Below are 15327 nucleotides of genomic sequence, written 5' to 3' on the forward strand. Positions count from 1 at the left end.
GTCTTCTGATATTCTGAAAATATAGCTGTTGGGTTCCTCCCATGCGGAAGCAGTAGGACAAACCTGGATTCTCAATGTATGGAGGCCAATAACTGTTGTCTCCTAACTTGTTTGGAAGTGTGCAGGAGCTTACCTACAGGCAGATTTAATGAAAATATCAACTGCTCTTGATCAGTATGAAATTTGCAAGTTCACTTATCTTAGGTAAATAACAAAGACTTTTTTTTCCCCCAAACAGTCCAAAATGGACATGCATTTTTTTTCAAACCTTCCAAACATTTGCCTGCCCATAATTTAATTGAAATGGTTTCTTTCAAGTGTCCTAAGAAACACATCCATCAGGTTCTGAATAAATACAATTTCAGCACCAGATGGACCATTTTGCAAAAGCTAAGAAGACATTTGTAGTGTTTTTCTTCTAAAGAAAATGAAAGAAGGACAACTGCTCTGATCACATTTCTGCTTTACACAACTCATTCTGATCTGCCCTTTGAAAAGGTACAACAAATTATTCATAATACTTGAGAACCTGAAATATCATTATCATTGATTTTTATTCATTCAGCTAGTCAAGAACACAAAATATGATCTTCTAAATATACTCTATTTCATTTAACAGTTTTTGAAGAGGTTGGCATATATTACTCTGAATTATTGCATTAATTCCACTATTACTACTACTATAACAAAAGTATCAACTATCTATTTTTTCTACAGATTTTGTAAATATGGGAATATAACCATTCTTTTTATAAGAACTTTAATATACAGCTTTGAATACACTGAAGTTATTTCCAAATGCTTTGCATTATTAACTATTCTGTGAACTATTTTGCCAATCTGGAGACATGCAACTAGTCTAAGTAAAAATATGTCTTTAAAGAAGAGTGACTAATATGTACTGTAAACTAATCTTTTTTTTATTATTATCTGGTAAATCTCTGGTCTGAAAACATCTCTCTCCTACTCTCAAAAACACACATATCTAATATCAGAGAGAGAGAGAATGTTTACATTAAGGTATTTCCTTTTTTGTTCAAATTTAATTTGTTTCGAGAAGCACTTTTCTCTGATAATGCTCAACAGAATTAGAGCAGCTGAAAGTCAGATTACATTAGTCTTATAAGAAAGCCTTAGAGTAGGAGTGCCTTCTTTGGTAACATTAGTTCTCTTTAAAATAAAATAAAATAAATGAAGTGTAATGAATTAAAAGAATCTACCAAAAATACACAGTAAAGATAGGCAAGTTAGCAATTGCACTGTTAATATAAAACGCAGTTTACAGAAAACATTTTTCATAAATTATGACCTATGAATAAAAATAAAAGTAACTATACATAAGGCACTGAATATAAAATGCAGCTTATGTTACTTTAATGTATGAAGGACTCGATCCTTGGCAATTGTCAATATATCAGCATTTCAATGAACACCATAAGCACAAGAAATTAGACCTCAGAGCGATTAAACACAACTAAATCTAATTGAATCAGCAATCGTGCTGCATCGCTAGATTTTTCAAGGTCTTCTATTCTTCTGTCAACAATACGCCTACATATTGCAGAAACAACAATTGCCAACGTTACATACCACTGCCACTTAAACAATATTTTAACACAGTTTGAAAACGTATTAACATGGAATGTGTTAAAAGTGTAACATTTATTGTACCAAAAAAAAAAAAAAAAAAAGTGTGTATGGGGGTAGGGAGCAGTTTTTAAGAAGGGTATAAACTGGGCATCTCAGAGAAAGGAAAACTGCCAAAACTACAGAATTGCCAAGAACAGATGGATTTAAGTATCTACTTATTTTATATAATTTCTTAGAGCTTATCAAGAAGTTTAATTTTCTGAAACTAAGTAACTCTTTAAAAGTTAATTCATGAGATAACAGGAAGATAAACTGACGGACAGACATAAAACTACTTCAGTTTATTCATCTGTCTCCTTGACGAAAACAATGAATGAAAGATTGTTAGTGTCAATGTAGTCCCCTATGACAAAAGATGTTCTTGCCCTAAATTAGTATGCACCTATGAAATTCATTTGGATGCTCTCTTCAGTGCATTCTCAGCAAAGAATATCCTTAAGGGTGTTACAGGAAAGAGGCTATATAATGAAAAATAAAAAAACCCAAAAGTACAAATATAAAATCTAATAAGCAAACATACAGATTTGCATTAAGAGTTTAGCTTTATTAAGATTGTTTTTTGTTTACTTACCTGTTTTAGGAAAAATTCAACAAAAGTTCAAAGGATTCTGCTTCCACAAAACAAGTGATTACATCTACAGCTGTTGTCTGTTGGGAGATGAACATCTCACACACACACACACACACACACACACACACACACACACACACACACACACCAGTAAAATAACCCCAAACTGCCTGTTCCAAGATATGTTCAGAACCACCTACCACCATCAAAGTCTTCTTCACAATGCTGTACTTGCATATGTAGCCTCCTCTCACCCCCACTTCTGTAACATTACATAATACTGAAATATCCTTACAACTGTACTTCCATACAAATGCATCAAACTAGCATACATAGATATGTGAGACAAAGAAAAAACAAAACAAAAGCAGATACTACACCTTCGGAGGTTGCACTATTTTCTTCTGCTAGATTTTATTAGGAGTGCCTATTGTTCATATGGTGAACAGTCCTAAATCAAAAACAGAAACCACTTCTTTTTGTTCCCAATCTTCAAACGTGCACAATGAGGCTACTTTCTAACTTGCTGTCTTTAAAAATCCTACATGTATTAGAAACATTGACAGGGTCGTACAAAGAGCTGTGACAGTAATAGGTACCCTCCAACCGAAAGAAGGCAATCAATTAAAAACCATTTGCAGAAATTGTAGGGCTGTCAAAGACTCATTTACAGCTGTGCTTCATCAAATCAAATTGCATCTGATTGCCAAGCCATTTTTTCCACGGCATCTAGAAAGCCAGGACACCCTTCGTTAACTCTTAAAAATAATGTTAGCATTACTGTATTCCAATCAAAGAGCCCAACTGCAATATGGTCCGGGAAATAACTTAACACATTATGCACCAGTATAACTGATAGAGATTTTAGGAAAGAGTCACCAGGGAGCAAACCTGTCTGATCCCTTCCAGTTCTTTTGGAAATAGCAGTGGTACATAATTTAGAAGCTCACAGTAGCTTATCCCATCCAGTAACTGCTATAAATGAATTGTCTCTGTGTATCAGTATCCTGCTGAACTCTCTTTAATTTCCCATTTTCTGGCATATTTTAAAAAAGACATCAGGAATGATTTTGACAAACAAGTCTGTTCCTTTCCTGTCAGCAGCTAAATGTTTCTTGCAAAGCAAAAGTACAAAAATGTCTTCCTTCAAGCAGACTGTGATCCTGATTTGCATGTCTCTCTGCTCTATTCCAGAACCGCTGTTCTCCCTCCTCTCACACACACACTCTTTGGGTAAGATTACAGTGGATGGGTATGCAAGGAGAAGTAGGAGAGGGGCACAAAGAGCCTCCCCTGAGTAGAAGACTGCATCGGACTATCGGCGCCCAGGGCAAGAGCCTCGCCTCTCCTAGATAAGCATGAAGGCTGGATTCAGACAGCAGCATACAATAAATCTTCACAAAAGACATAGCAGTTGCTTTGATCCCCAAAGCACAAAGTATCCCAACACTCCTAGCAGGATAGTGCACCTCCACATTGCCCCAAGTGAGGCAACAATCTGTTTTAAGGGGCAAATCCAGACCCAGGTTTCATGAACCTTGAGGGCTCAAGACTTAGTACCATTATACAAGGCACTGGTGAGACTTCATCTGGAATACTGCGTGCAGTTCTGGTCTCCCATGTTTAAGAAGGATGAATTCAAACTGGAACAGGTACAGAGAAGGACTACTAGGATGATCCGAGGAATGGAAAACCTGTCTTATGAAAGGAGACGCAGAGTTTGGTTTTTTAGCCTAAACAAAAGGAGGCTGAGGGGATATATGATTGATCTCTATAAATATATCAGAGGGATAAATACCAGGGAGGGAGAGGAATTATTTAAGCTCAGTACCAATGTGGACACAAGAACAAATGGATATAAACTGGCCATCAGGAAGTTTAGACTTGAAATCAGACAAAGGTTTCTAATCATCGGAGGAGTAAAGTTCTACAACAGCCTTCCAAAGGGAGCAGTGGGGACAAAAGACATAGCTGGCTTCAGGACTAAGCTTGATAAGTTTATGGAGGGGATGGTATGATGGGGTAGCCTAATCTTGGCAATTAATTGATCTTTGACTATTAGCGGTAAATATGCCCAATGGCCTGTGATGGGATGTTAGATGGGGTGGGATCTGAGTTACTACAGCGAATTCTTTCCTGGGTGTCTCGCTGATGAGTCTTGCCCACATGCTCAGGGTTAGCTGATCGCCATATTTGGGGTTGGGAAGGAATTTTCCTCCAACGCAGATAGGCAAAAATCCTCCAGGGCCTCTGCCATTCTCTGCAGCATGGGACACGGGTCACTTGCTGGAGGATTCGCTGCACCCGTCTTTAAACCATGATTTGAGGACTTCAATAGCTCAGACATAGGTTAGGGGTTTGTTACAGGAGTGGGTGGGTGAGATTCTGTGGCCTGTGGTGTGCAGGAGGTCAGATGAGATGATCATAATGGTCTGTTCTGACCTTAAAGTCTATGATTTTAAAAATCAGGCCCCACGTATCCCTTTTGGCTGGGCAGCCAAAAAAAAAAAAAGTAAAGGAGGCACTTAGAACTAGTGGCCTCTTCTACAGTGGCTTAAGTAACTGTTGCTATGGTCACCTCAACCCTAAAAAGTCATAAAACTATTTGGAACAGTAGCACAAAGAATAAGAATGCTAACAGACATTTAGAGAACAGCTAACCAATTTAGAAGGCATACACGGTGCAGTGATTAGCATGCTAAGTTATCTTCTCTTGAGCCTTAGGCTCAAACCCCACATTTAGGTGACCTGCAAAGATGAATTTGGTGAACTCTGTCTTTATTCCCATTTGTCCACATGGCAATACCATTAGAGATACAGAAGCTATGCCCCAGGGATGTTACAGGTCAAGGCTGGCCTCAAGCTAATACTATTAGTCCTTTGGAGTCACAAGCAATAAATTCATTTACTAAGAAGAAAATATATAAATAAATTGGCATATAACCAACCCCGCTTTTCTGTAAGCTGCAGAGCATCATCTTAAAATGACTCCAATTTATTTGTTTATTATCACTATGTTTAGGATATGCTCTTACTCTGAAAGGTGGGTCAGTCTCCTGTCTGTGTGGCACTTGGTCCAAAGTGCCATCAGTACTGCTCCTCTTCAGACCTGCTGTGACATCGGGCACATTGCTAAAATCTGCATTTGAAGAAAAAACAAAACAAAAACCCACCACAGTTTAGAGAGTTACACATGATGAGAGGGAGAAGAATCAGTTTGTTTTCATTTGTAAATGCTCTCTGCTCCTAGTCAGGTCATTTCGGGGGAGGAGATAATACAGTAGCTTTCCCTATATATAACAACACAAAAGGAAAAAAGAAATGGACAAACTTCAGAATGGAAGCTCTGCTTTTAAAAATGCAGCTGATAAGAAAGAACATCTGAAGTAACACACATTTGATCTACAAAAATAAATCTCTTTGTTCTTGCTAATGGTATGCTTCCTAATGTAGACTCATCAGTCTACAATGCAGTAGTCTGTGCCAGTTGATGGGGATGACCAGTCAAAATGATTAAATGTACAAAACCAATCTCTTTGGATGAACGTGCCGTTCTAGGACACGACTTGGTTTTAAATTCCTTAATGGGCCAAAAAGAAAATCTCATCTTAGAATAAGTAACTTCTCGTGGTCTTTGGCTCCCTCAACATTTTAACCACTTGTGTTATGCTGAATGTATATATAGCACCCGTGGTAATACAAAACACACACCAGGTATAGCCCTAATACTTGCTTGTCTACAGTAAAGGCTTGTTTACATTTAAAAGGTGGCAGCAGCGCAGCTACACCAATGCAGCAGCAGCACCACCACTGTAGGGTTTCAGAGAAAACCCTACCTACACCCATGGGCAGGCTTCCTTGTCAGCACAGGTACTTCACTTCTGCGAGAAGCGGTAGCTAGGTCAACAGGAGAAGCCCTCACTTGACGTGGTACCATCTACATCAGGAGTTAGATCAGTATAAGTGTCGCTCAGGGGTGTGAAAAATCCACACTCCAGAGTGACGAAGTTATACTGACATAAGTTGCTAGTGTAGACTAAGCCTTAAGCAGGGAAGCAATTAAAACATCCCTATATGCACACCAGACTTGAAGGGTGTTCTGCATGGGTGGGGCCAGATGCCTTTCCAGGATCAGGGCCTCTGCTAATTACCTGCTGAGGGGAGGGACTGTCCCTTTAATTGCTGTATAAAATGCTCATTATACTAATTGGTGCTGTACAGAAAAGTTAAATAGAATACCTCAGGCAAATAGTAAAGGAAGAAAGAACTATAAAAAAATTAAATAAGATAAAATTTAATGAGAGACAGTTAAAATTAACAGAACAAATAAATAGACAAGCATCAAAACTCTCACCAAAAAATACAGGCAAAGACAAGGAAAATAGAGCGGTCAGGCATGAAGTAGAAACATAAATCCCATGAGAGACACTATGCATCACCCCAATCAGTTTGCTTGAGTACTCTGCCCCCCACTTCTCACATGTATTTTGTCTTTTGAGTTTTAAGATTTTTTTTTCAGTGCAATGACTATGTCTTCTCATATATTTATACAGCATTTACTGTTAGCACAACATGGTCTGATTGTGTTTGGGGGCAAAGGGTGTAACCACAATTTAAATTTGAAATATTTTTTTTTAAAAAGCTACAATTAGAACTGTCAAGCGATTAATCGCACTGTTAAACAATAATAGAATACCATTTATTTAAATATTTTTGGATGATTTATACATTTTCAAATATATTTATTTCAATTACAACACAAAATACTAAGTGTACAGTGCTCACTTCATATTTATTTTTATTACAAATATTTGCACTGTAAAAAAACAAAAGAAATTGCATTTTTCAATTCACCTAATACAAGTACTGTAGCACAATCGCTTTATAATAAAAGTTGAACTTACAAATGTAGAATTACACCTCTACCCTGATATAATACTGTCCTCAGGAGCCAAAAAAATCTTACTGCGTTATTGGTGAAACCACATTATATCTAATTTGCTTTGATCTGCCGGAGCGTGCAGCCCCCCCGGAGTGCTGCTTTACCACGTTGTATCTGAATTCATGTCATATTGGGCTGCGTTATATCAGGGTAGAGGTGTATGTACAAAAAAATAACTGCATTTAAAAATAAAATTACGTAAAACTTTAGAACCTACAAGTCCACTCAGTCCTACTTCAGCCAAATCACTTAGACATACAAGTTTGGTTACAATTTGCAGGAGATAATGCTGCCCATGTATTGCTTACAATGTCACCTGAAAGTGAGAACAGGCGTTCACATGGCACTGTTGCAGCCGGCATTGTAAGATTAGCGCATCTGGCATGTAAAAATCTTGTGATGCCGGCTACAACAGTGCCACGTGACTGCCTGTTCTCACTTTCAGGCGACATCGTGAACACAAAGCAGTCAGCAGTATCTCCCATAAATGTAAACAAACTTGTCTGTCTTAGCAATTGGCTGAACAAGAAGTAGGACTGAGTGGACTCGTAGGATCCAAAGTTTTAAATTGTTTTGTTTTTGAATGGAGTTATGTAACAACAAAAAAATCTACATTTGTAAGTTACACTTTCACGATAAAGAGATTGCATTACAGTACTTGTATGAGGTGAATTGAAAAATTCTATTTCTTTTATCATTTTTACAGTGCAAATATTTGTAATAAAAGTGATAATATAATATTGTGTTATAATAAAAAGCCAATATATTTCAAAATGTAGAAAAACATCCAAAACATTTAATAAATTTCATTTGATAGTATATTGTTTAACAGTGCGATTAATCACAATTAATTTTATGAGTTAACTACAATCAATCAACAGCCCTAGTTACAATAAAGTTTGAGGGAAGGAGCCCATTTTGGGAGTATTACATCCAACTAAAAGTTGGATATGATACAAACACTGGGAATGAAGGATATGGCCTGCCAATTGATCTGGAATTTGTATCCTCTTATTTCTTCCTTTTGTGATGAAAGCAAAATATCCTTTGATTGTGCTCCTGTGTGTCATCAGAACTGGTCCCAAAAATCAGATAAGCAGAAGAACATCAGTCACCATGTCACACAATTTTTCTGAACAATTTGAAAAATTGGTAACACTCATCGTCAGCACATCAAGTGCTACCAAACATCAAGAGTCACATCAGTCAACATGCACACACCCCTCCCGCCTGACCCCCAAAATAAAAGAAAATTATCTTGGAGAATGTCACATTTACAGATGAGAAGAGTTTTAATATTCAAGCTATCAAATGGAACCTGAAGTAAACAATGAAACACAAACTATGCAACCTAAAATTTGTACTGAGCAGCTCTCAGCACCCATAATTACCAACAACTCCAAGGGGAGCTATAGGTGCTCAGCACATCTTGGGATTTGGCCCAATGTGCACAAATGTTTTGATAAGCTCCCTTCCTAATTATATTACTTATACTATGTTTTGTCAAGCTGGCAGGCAGATTCATGACTCACCATCATTCAAGAGAAATGATAACGTAACCACCACTAGAATTGAAAAGAAAATATGCTTCCTAAATCAGCTATTTACTGTTAATTATTCAATTCAATCAGGGCAGATATTGACTATCCCATCTGTGCACTGAAAAAGGCAAATACACATGGAGTGTCCAAGAATACCACACATGTAAGGAAATCTCAGTCCTTGCATCTCTGCAGTTATATATGCACAAATCAATATGGAAGTTATTCAAAAGATTGTGAATTAAGATACAATGGAAACGTATCCCATGCAGACATCTGAGACAGCAACATTCTTATGCTACATTCCTAGTCAGGAAACCAAAGGAAATCAACTTGAATTTGTCAACATCAGCCATCCCGCAAGCGACTTCATCTACCACAAAGAAACCATCAACCAATGCAAATGTCACAAATCTCCTTTGTCCATTTAATTAACAAAGAAGTCTTAACAGCATTCCAGTCAGTGCTGTTTTTACAAATTGTTCCTCCCACTGCAAGTTATCAAGGGAATCAAGTAACTAACAGGGAACCTTGTCTCTAACTATCAGCCTGTTAGAATCTTTTTTTCACAACTTCAGGTCTTGTTAAATTTCAATTTTTCTGAACAATTTGAAAAATTGGTAACACATCATCAGCACATCAAGTGCTACCAAACATCAAGAGTCTTGTAGCTGGGGAAGCCTCTCCCTATCCCAAGGGGTAATAGAAGGCGGCGTGTTTCAACCTGCCACTCTATTATGGACAATAGCCAATTGGCGAAAAACTTCAGCAAACGCCATATAAAAAGGAACAGATGGCACAGCAAAATTAGATGTACCCAGTCTGACTCTCCGAACAGGCTCAGAGTGCTGTGGAGACAGCATGCTCAGCTTTGGGGAGTGGGAGAGGTTCTCTGCATTGCTTCACACTAGCCTCCTGTCAGGTTAAGAAGCAGTCCTGATAGACTTCAAAAGGCAGTCCTGGCAAGAATGTGGTGACTGCAATGAAAAATTCTTCAGTAATGGAGGGTATAAATAGGAGAAATGGGTTGTTTGAAAGGGAGGGCTGCAGAGGACTCATTCCCAGAGAAAAGGAGTAGATAGAACAGTCTTCATCAAACTTGGTAAAAGATTAACAAGCTCTTACGCTCCTTAAACATAATTGATAAAATACTTAAAAGATTTTTAAAGGAAATTATTTAACTCTTCAAGCACTCCTGAAGAATAATAATCATCTTCAGCGCCTTCTGCTAATAGATTTTGTAGCTAAGCAAATTTTGGTCCCCCTTCTCCTCTTATATCTCCTCTCCAACAAGAATCCTGTCTTCATCCCTGCTGGATGAAGGGGAAGTGAAGAACAAGCAAACAAAAATACATACACCTACTCCTAAACAAACCCTCATCTAGTGTGGAAGGGAGAAGAGCAGAAGACTCATGAAATAAACTGGGGACCTCACCATGAAGACTCGATTTATCTGAGGAACACTTAAACCAGGGATTCTCAACCTATTTACCATTGTGGGCTTCAGATGTAGTTCTCTCTGTGTTATGTGGGCCGTATCCGCACAATATATATACACAACCTAAATGGCCCTGAGGAAGTCAGGTGTGTTGATCAGATCGCAAGTGGCCCGGGGACTGTGGCTTGAGAATCACTGACTTAGACATTACCTTGACAGGTGTTATGGAAAACCCTAAGAGAGTCTGCTTGTTTGCACTGAAGCCTGTCATCACTTGTGCATTACTTAGGACTAAAGAAGTTAAAAAACTTACTAAGACCAAAGGGCCTGATTGTTCTCTTTCACTGATTTTACATGGGTGTAACTAACGCTGGAGTTTCTCCTGATTTGTACTGGGATGAAAAGAAAATGGACGCTTTAGACACCTTAGAAAAGTTTACACGCAACAGCAAGCAACAGATAGAAACAATTGTAATGAACTCATTCTAGTTCCTCCATGGCAGATAGCCAGATCTCATTAACTAGCTGTAGTGTGATAGGCTGTTCGCAGAAATATAATTGTTGCCTCATGAAATGCTACTATGCTTGCTCATTTGAATCCAGTCCAGTTCTATAGTACCTGAAGAAAATTTGGTGGCCTATCTAAAATGAGATGGTGGTCCTAGTCCAGTTCCTAGCAGATCAAGTAAAATCATTATCACAGTTGGTACTAATTTGTACCAGTCGATAGTAGTTTCAGCAGAGAAGTCAAAGTGTGAACAGGCATGGGGACTGAAACATACACTCACCCTTATAGATGATGGCTTAGATTGTTGGCTATAGTTCACAATACAACTCACGAGGGGACTAGGAGTATAAAGATAGTCATTGTGCTTCCCCGACTGTAGGCTGGCTGGATGCCCAGCCATTGCCTTGGCATAAATTAGAGCAGCCTGTGAGCTGCTTAAAGTTACACTGGCTGCCAGGAGACCCAAGCTACTGATACCGTAGCCTGGAATGTGCATCCCACACTCTCAGCAGAGAGGGTGAAAGGGGAGTGGTGTAATAATTGCTATATGAGCTCTATTCCACTACAGGATACCTGAGGTGACGGGGAACACCATCCCTATGCCCAGATTCTGCTGCTAGCACAAAGCAAAATAGCTGCTCTGCACCAGAGTATCTGAACTGGTTTCTGTGAGACATATGAGACACGGCCGGGCAATATGTCTACATAATGGCATTGTTTAGAGGCATAGGACAGAAACTTGCTGGACCCACATTTCAGATCATTTTTATTTGCAACTTGGCAAAATTATTATATTGTACTATATATTAAGAATTAGTAGCCCCAGTCTGTTGTGCAAGACACAATCAGTTCAATGAGTTTCTTGAATGATTGTGCATCCTTTAGACATTACTTGTAACATAGCCAATATTTAGCATAGGATTCATTCATTCTCTCTGTGGCCTGATCTATGACACAGACTTTCCACAATATGGAAATTAGAAACTGCTTTTTGTGTAAAGACACTAATTCAGGCATATGGAAAGCAGCTTTTTTTGTTTTGTTTTGTTGTTCTCAAGAATCGCCAGTTATGAAAGCCAGCAATTCCTCTTATTCGTCTAGCAAATGTTACTGCTAAGAGAAAGGCAAGGTTCCAGAAGCCTGGAAAGTATGTTTCCAAAGTCTCTGATAAAAGTCACTGTATGGCCTTAGTCAAATCTCAGGAAGGTGTAAAGCCTTGGTGGACTTAGTGCCTCAATATCTATTGAAAAAGAGTCAGGGAGTGGTAGATGAAGCATTCCACCATAGCTTGGAGAGCAGAAATATCCATGTGATGAACTCTAACAATGCTCCCTTGGAAAGCAGAATTCATAACTTCAAATTAAATAGTTCAGCCTGGCTGATAATGCATCTTATTCTACTGAAAAGTAAAACTATTTCATATTTTCAACAGTAGATACTCTTTTGCAATAAAATTACAAGAACTTAAAAGAGCATATTTACTTTTGATTAAAGCATGTATCTTATCCTCCTTCCTTCCAAATTATAACCCTGTCACATACCTGAATCTGCATTTAAATGGAAGGATGTGCGAAGGTGTTGTTTGATCCAGAAAAATGTCTTATAGAGTAATTTACCAGAGAAACTTTTTAGTGTTTTGAAAGAAGATATTTGAGTTTAACAAATATTCACTAAAATACTTAGATCTGATGCAAGCAAAACTCACTAAAACGAATGAGTTTTGTCTACATCAGGCCTGAAGAATAAGGCCTTTAACTTCTTTGGTCCATATCATTTTCCCAGTTATCTTCATGAAGGGGGCATTCTGCATGGTTTCTCCCATCCTGCCTGCAGCCAGTCATCTCTACACCTTCCTGCCTAGGGGCCAGAGAGCCTTCTATGAAAATTGTGATTGCAGTTGGGAAGACAAGGCAAGGCTCTGGGGGGAGGCAAAGCACACCTGTGGAAAATTCAGCAGACAGCTAAGCCATAGCCTTAGGGTGAATTAACTGTTCAAAGACCTCTTCTGCGCTGGGAAATCCCCTTGTGGGAAGGAGATGTGTCCAGAAACTGTGATGACTAGGTAATTCTTGGTAATGAGGTTTCAACGGACCTTTGCTGCAACAGAATCAGACAGGAGGCAGATGGCCCTGGTGCTTTACACAGAAGCACAGAGCTTACATCTGGATGCCACTCAAATCCTTTGTCAACCCCAGGGGATCCACTGAGTTTGGGAGCAGAATCTGTGGGAGTCATGGGGCACATCCTGCTCCCTGAAGGAAAGATCTCCTGCTGAGGTGGCCCTCTCCTACAGAAGAGAGGGTGATCAGGTTCTTGTGAAGTCAATCCAGATAGAAAAACTGCATAACCTGCAACACAAGTAGTTATGCACTAAATGGAGAGAGATGGGGAAGCCTAGATTCCCCTAGAAAACTGAACATTAAAGATATTACTAGTCATTATCCTTATTTCCATATGAAGAATTCTTACTCTAGTACCCTGTCAGTACACGATGCAGCATACGAAAATTACTTATTCTGAGTGATAGCTGCTCATGATGTAAACTAACAACTTGGAAAAGAGATTTAAAACACAGTTCAGACAAGGCACCTCCTAAACAGGTTTCTAACTTAGAGCCAAAGCCTGAGAGTCTTTGGGCTCTCTCGACTTCAAGATAAGTTGCAGGAGCTCAGCAAAAATTTAACAATTCTCAGATATGAGGAGAAGAAGTTATAAAAACACAAATAGGTAAGTAATTTAATTAACCCAGTTACTTTGCAACTAAGTTTTTCATTGTTCTTTGGACAGGAGTTTCTTAAAGTATTGCCTGGAGAATTATTATAAATTTATGAGTTGTACTAGCCAAAATAACTTTCAAAACAGATAAAAAATTACAGAAGCCAAAATAAACATGGTTAGTTGATAAGGTTCACAATGTCAAAAACTGAACTCAACATGGGATGTTACCTTTTTCAAGAGATAATAAATCAGTTCAGTTAATTCCAGGCTCTCTTACAACCCTTTTTTACAAAGGCAAAATTTTATCCTAGGTTTAAAATTATGTGGGCAATTATCAGCATGGAATGACGGATTCTTAAATGTAGATCGTTATAAATTCCCTATCAAGTTTATCTGCTAATAGAATTATAGAACCGCTCACATTAGTTCAACAAAAACAATTGTAAGTAGAATTCAGAAATTAGACAGATTACTTCATTATCAAAGTATTGTCAATTCAGTCCAAAATTATCATGCCAAGGTGATACTCACAGCCAAGCTTTTCCACTTATAGATGCACAAAACTATCACACATTACATGCAGAACATAATACGCAGATAATGATTTTGAAGATGTTCTAATTTCTCTGGAATTTCAATTCAGTAGGCTCTCATGTTACTTTAACCAAAGATTCAAAGAGCGGTAAACCTGTAGCTTACAAGCCAATTCAAAGATTCTTCCTCCTTTTGTCTAACAAGCTATCTGTTCTGTTGACCACAATATCTGTGTGGTTTCCGGGATGAACTCTGAAACAGTCAGCGTTTCTCACGGCTAACTTTTGCTATGTGGAAGCCAAGTCCCCTGATACAAATAGCACTAGGCTTAGTGTAATGAGTTTCTCCACCCTCAACACACTCAATTACTCATTAAGCTGGCATAACTTCTAGACAACTAAAATTAAACCAAGTTTATGTAAGAGATTTGAGTCATTCAGCGGGTTTTAAGTCAGGAACATACTTTCTGAGACGCATTTAGCCTCGCATAACAAAACTGTCAGTTGGGTAAACAATACATGTATAAAAGCCAATCTCTACTTATCAGTTGGAGCTGGCATAAAGGCAAGTTCTCTAGCTCAGCTTTACAATTGCAATGACTGGTTACTCAAAATTGAAAGTTCATTCAGGTAATTCACTCCAGGTGTTATGACAACTGTATTTCTATTCTCTTTCCAGATTTCACAGTTGTTTCCCTAGATAGGCGTTTAAAAGATAGAGTTTATGAGCTGTTTGTTAGCGACAAGACTTTAGCTATTACCAAACAGAGGGTGCTCTTGCAGGCCGGACGGTGAAAGTCCTGCTCACAGTCTCTCTCATTCAGATGGTTTTGCTTCAGGAAACAACATGTTGATCATGTTGGGTATTTTGTATTTTTAATGTTGGTGGCGTGGCCTGGTTCCTCTTCTTGGCAAAGTTAGTGAGGACGAATCAGAAAGTAACTGAGGCTTCTTCTGATGAAGATTTGAAATGTATAGCGAGGATACAAGCAGTGTCTCTTTTAATCATCCAATGAGAAAACAAGGTGTCCATCATGGCTTCTTGCAACATTGTGTCTGCAAAATTTTTGTGCAAAACATCTTGTGTCATGCCAGTTTATGTAAGATGTGTTGGCCCATACTCTGAACACCTACTGGCTTTGCTCCAGTCAGCAACCTACTTCAGCGAGTTATTTTCTGTGGCTCCTTTGCAATGTGTTCCAACTTTGCATAACTCCATGCTTTTTTCTAAACCAGCATGTTCAACTGTCTGCAAAAATGTCCATTTTCAAGTTAGAATAGTCTTTACATAAAGTCTTTTCACACTCCTTGATGGTTCTATCTTTGTTTAATGCAGCAAGATGAAGTCATTTGATTCATTTACTTGGGCAATCATCAATATGTGGTAACAATTAATGAAATCATACAAAACAGTTGTATACACCTC

General features: G+C 38.3%; 1 protein-coding gene across 3 annotated transcripts in view; it reads right to left on the reverse strand.

The window, feature by feature from the left end:
* Positions 1–15327, reverse strand: part of TIAM2 (TIAM Rac1 associated GEF 2) — a 126330-nt gene that overhangs the window by 40143 nt on the left and 70860 nt on the right. The window contains exon 14 of one of the 3 annotated variants that reach the window (XM_050949637.1): positions 5257–5360. In XM_050949637.1, the coding sequence (XP_050805594.1) occupies positions 5257–5360 (104 nt within the window). Of the gene's footprint in view, positions 1–2221; positions 2357–2601; positions 2696–5256; positions 5361–15327 lie in introns of those variants that run through there. The other 2 variants (XM_050949636.1, XM_050949635.1) reach the window with 2 other exon arrangements.

This window comes from Gopherus flavomarginatus, chromosome 4, assembly GCF_025201925.1.
Source record: "Gopherus flavomarginatus isolate rGopFla2 chromosome 4, rGopFla2.mat.asm, whole genome shotgun sequence".
Lineage (NCBI taxonomy): Eukaryota > Metazoa > Chordata > Testudines > Testudinidae > Gopherus > Gopherus flavomarginatus.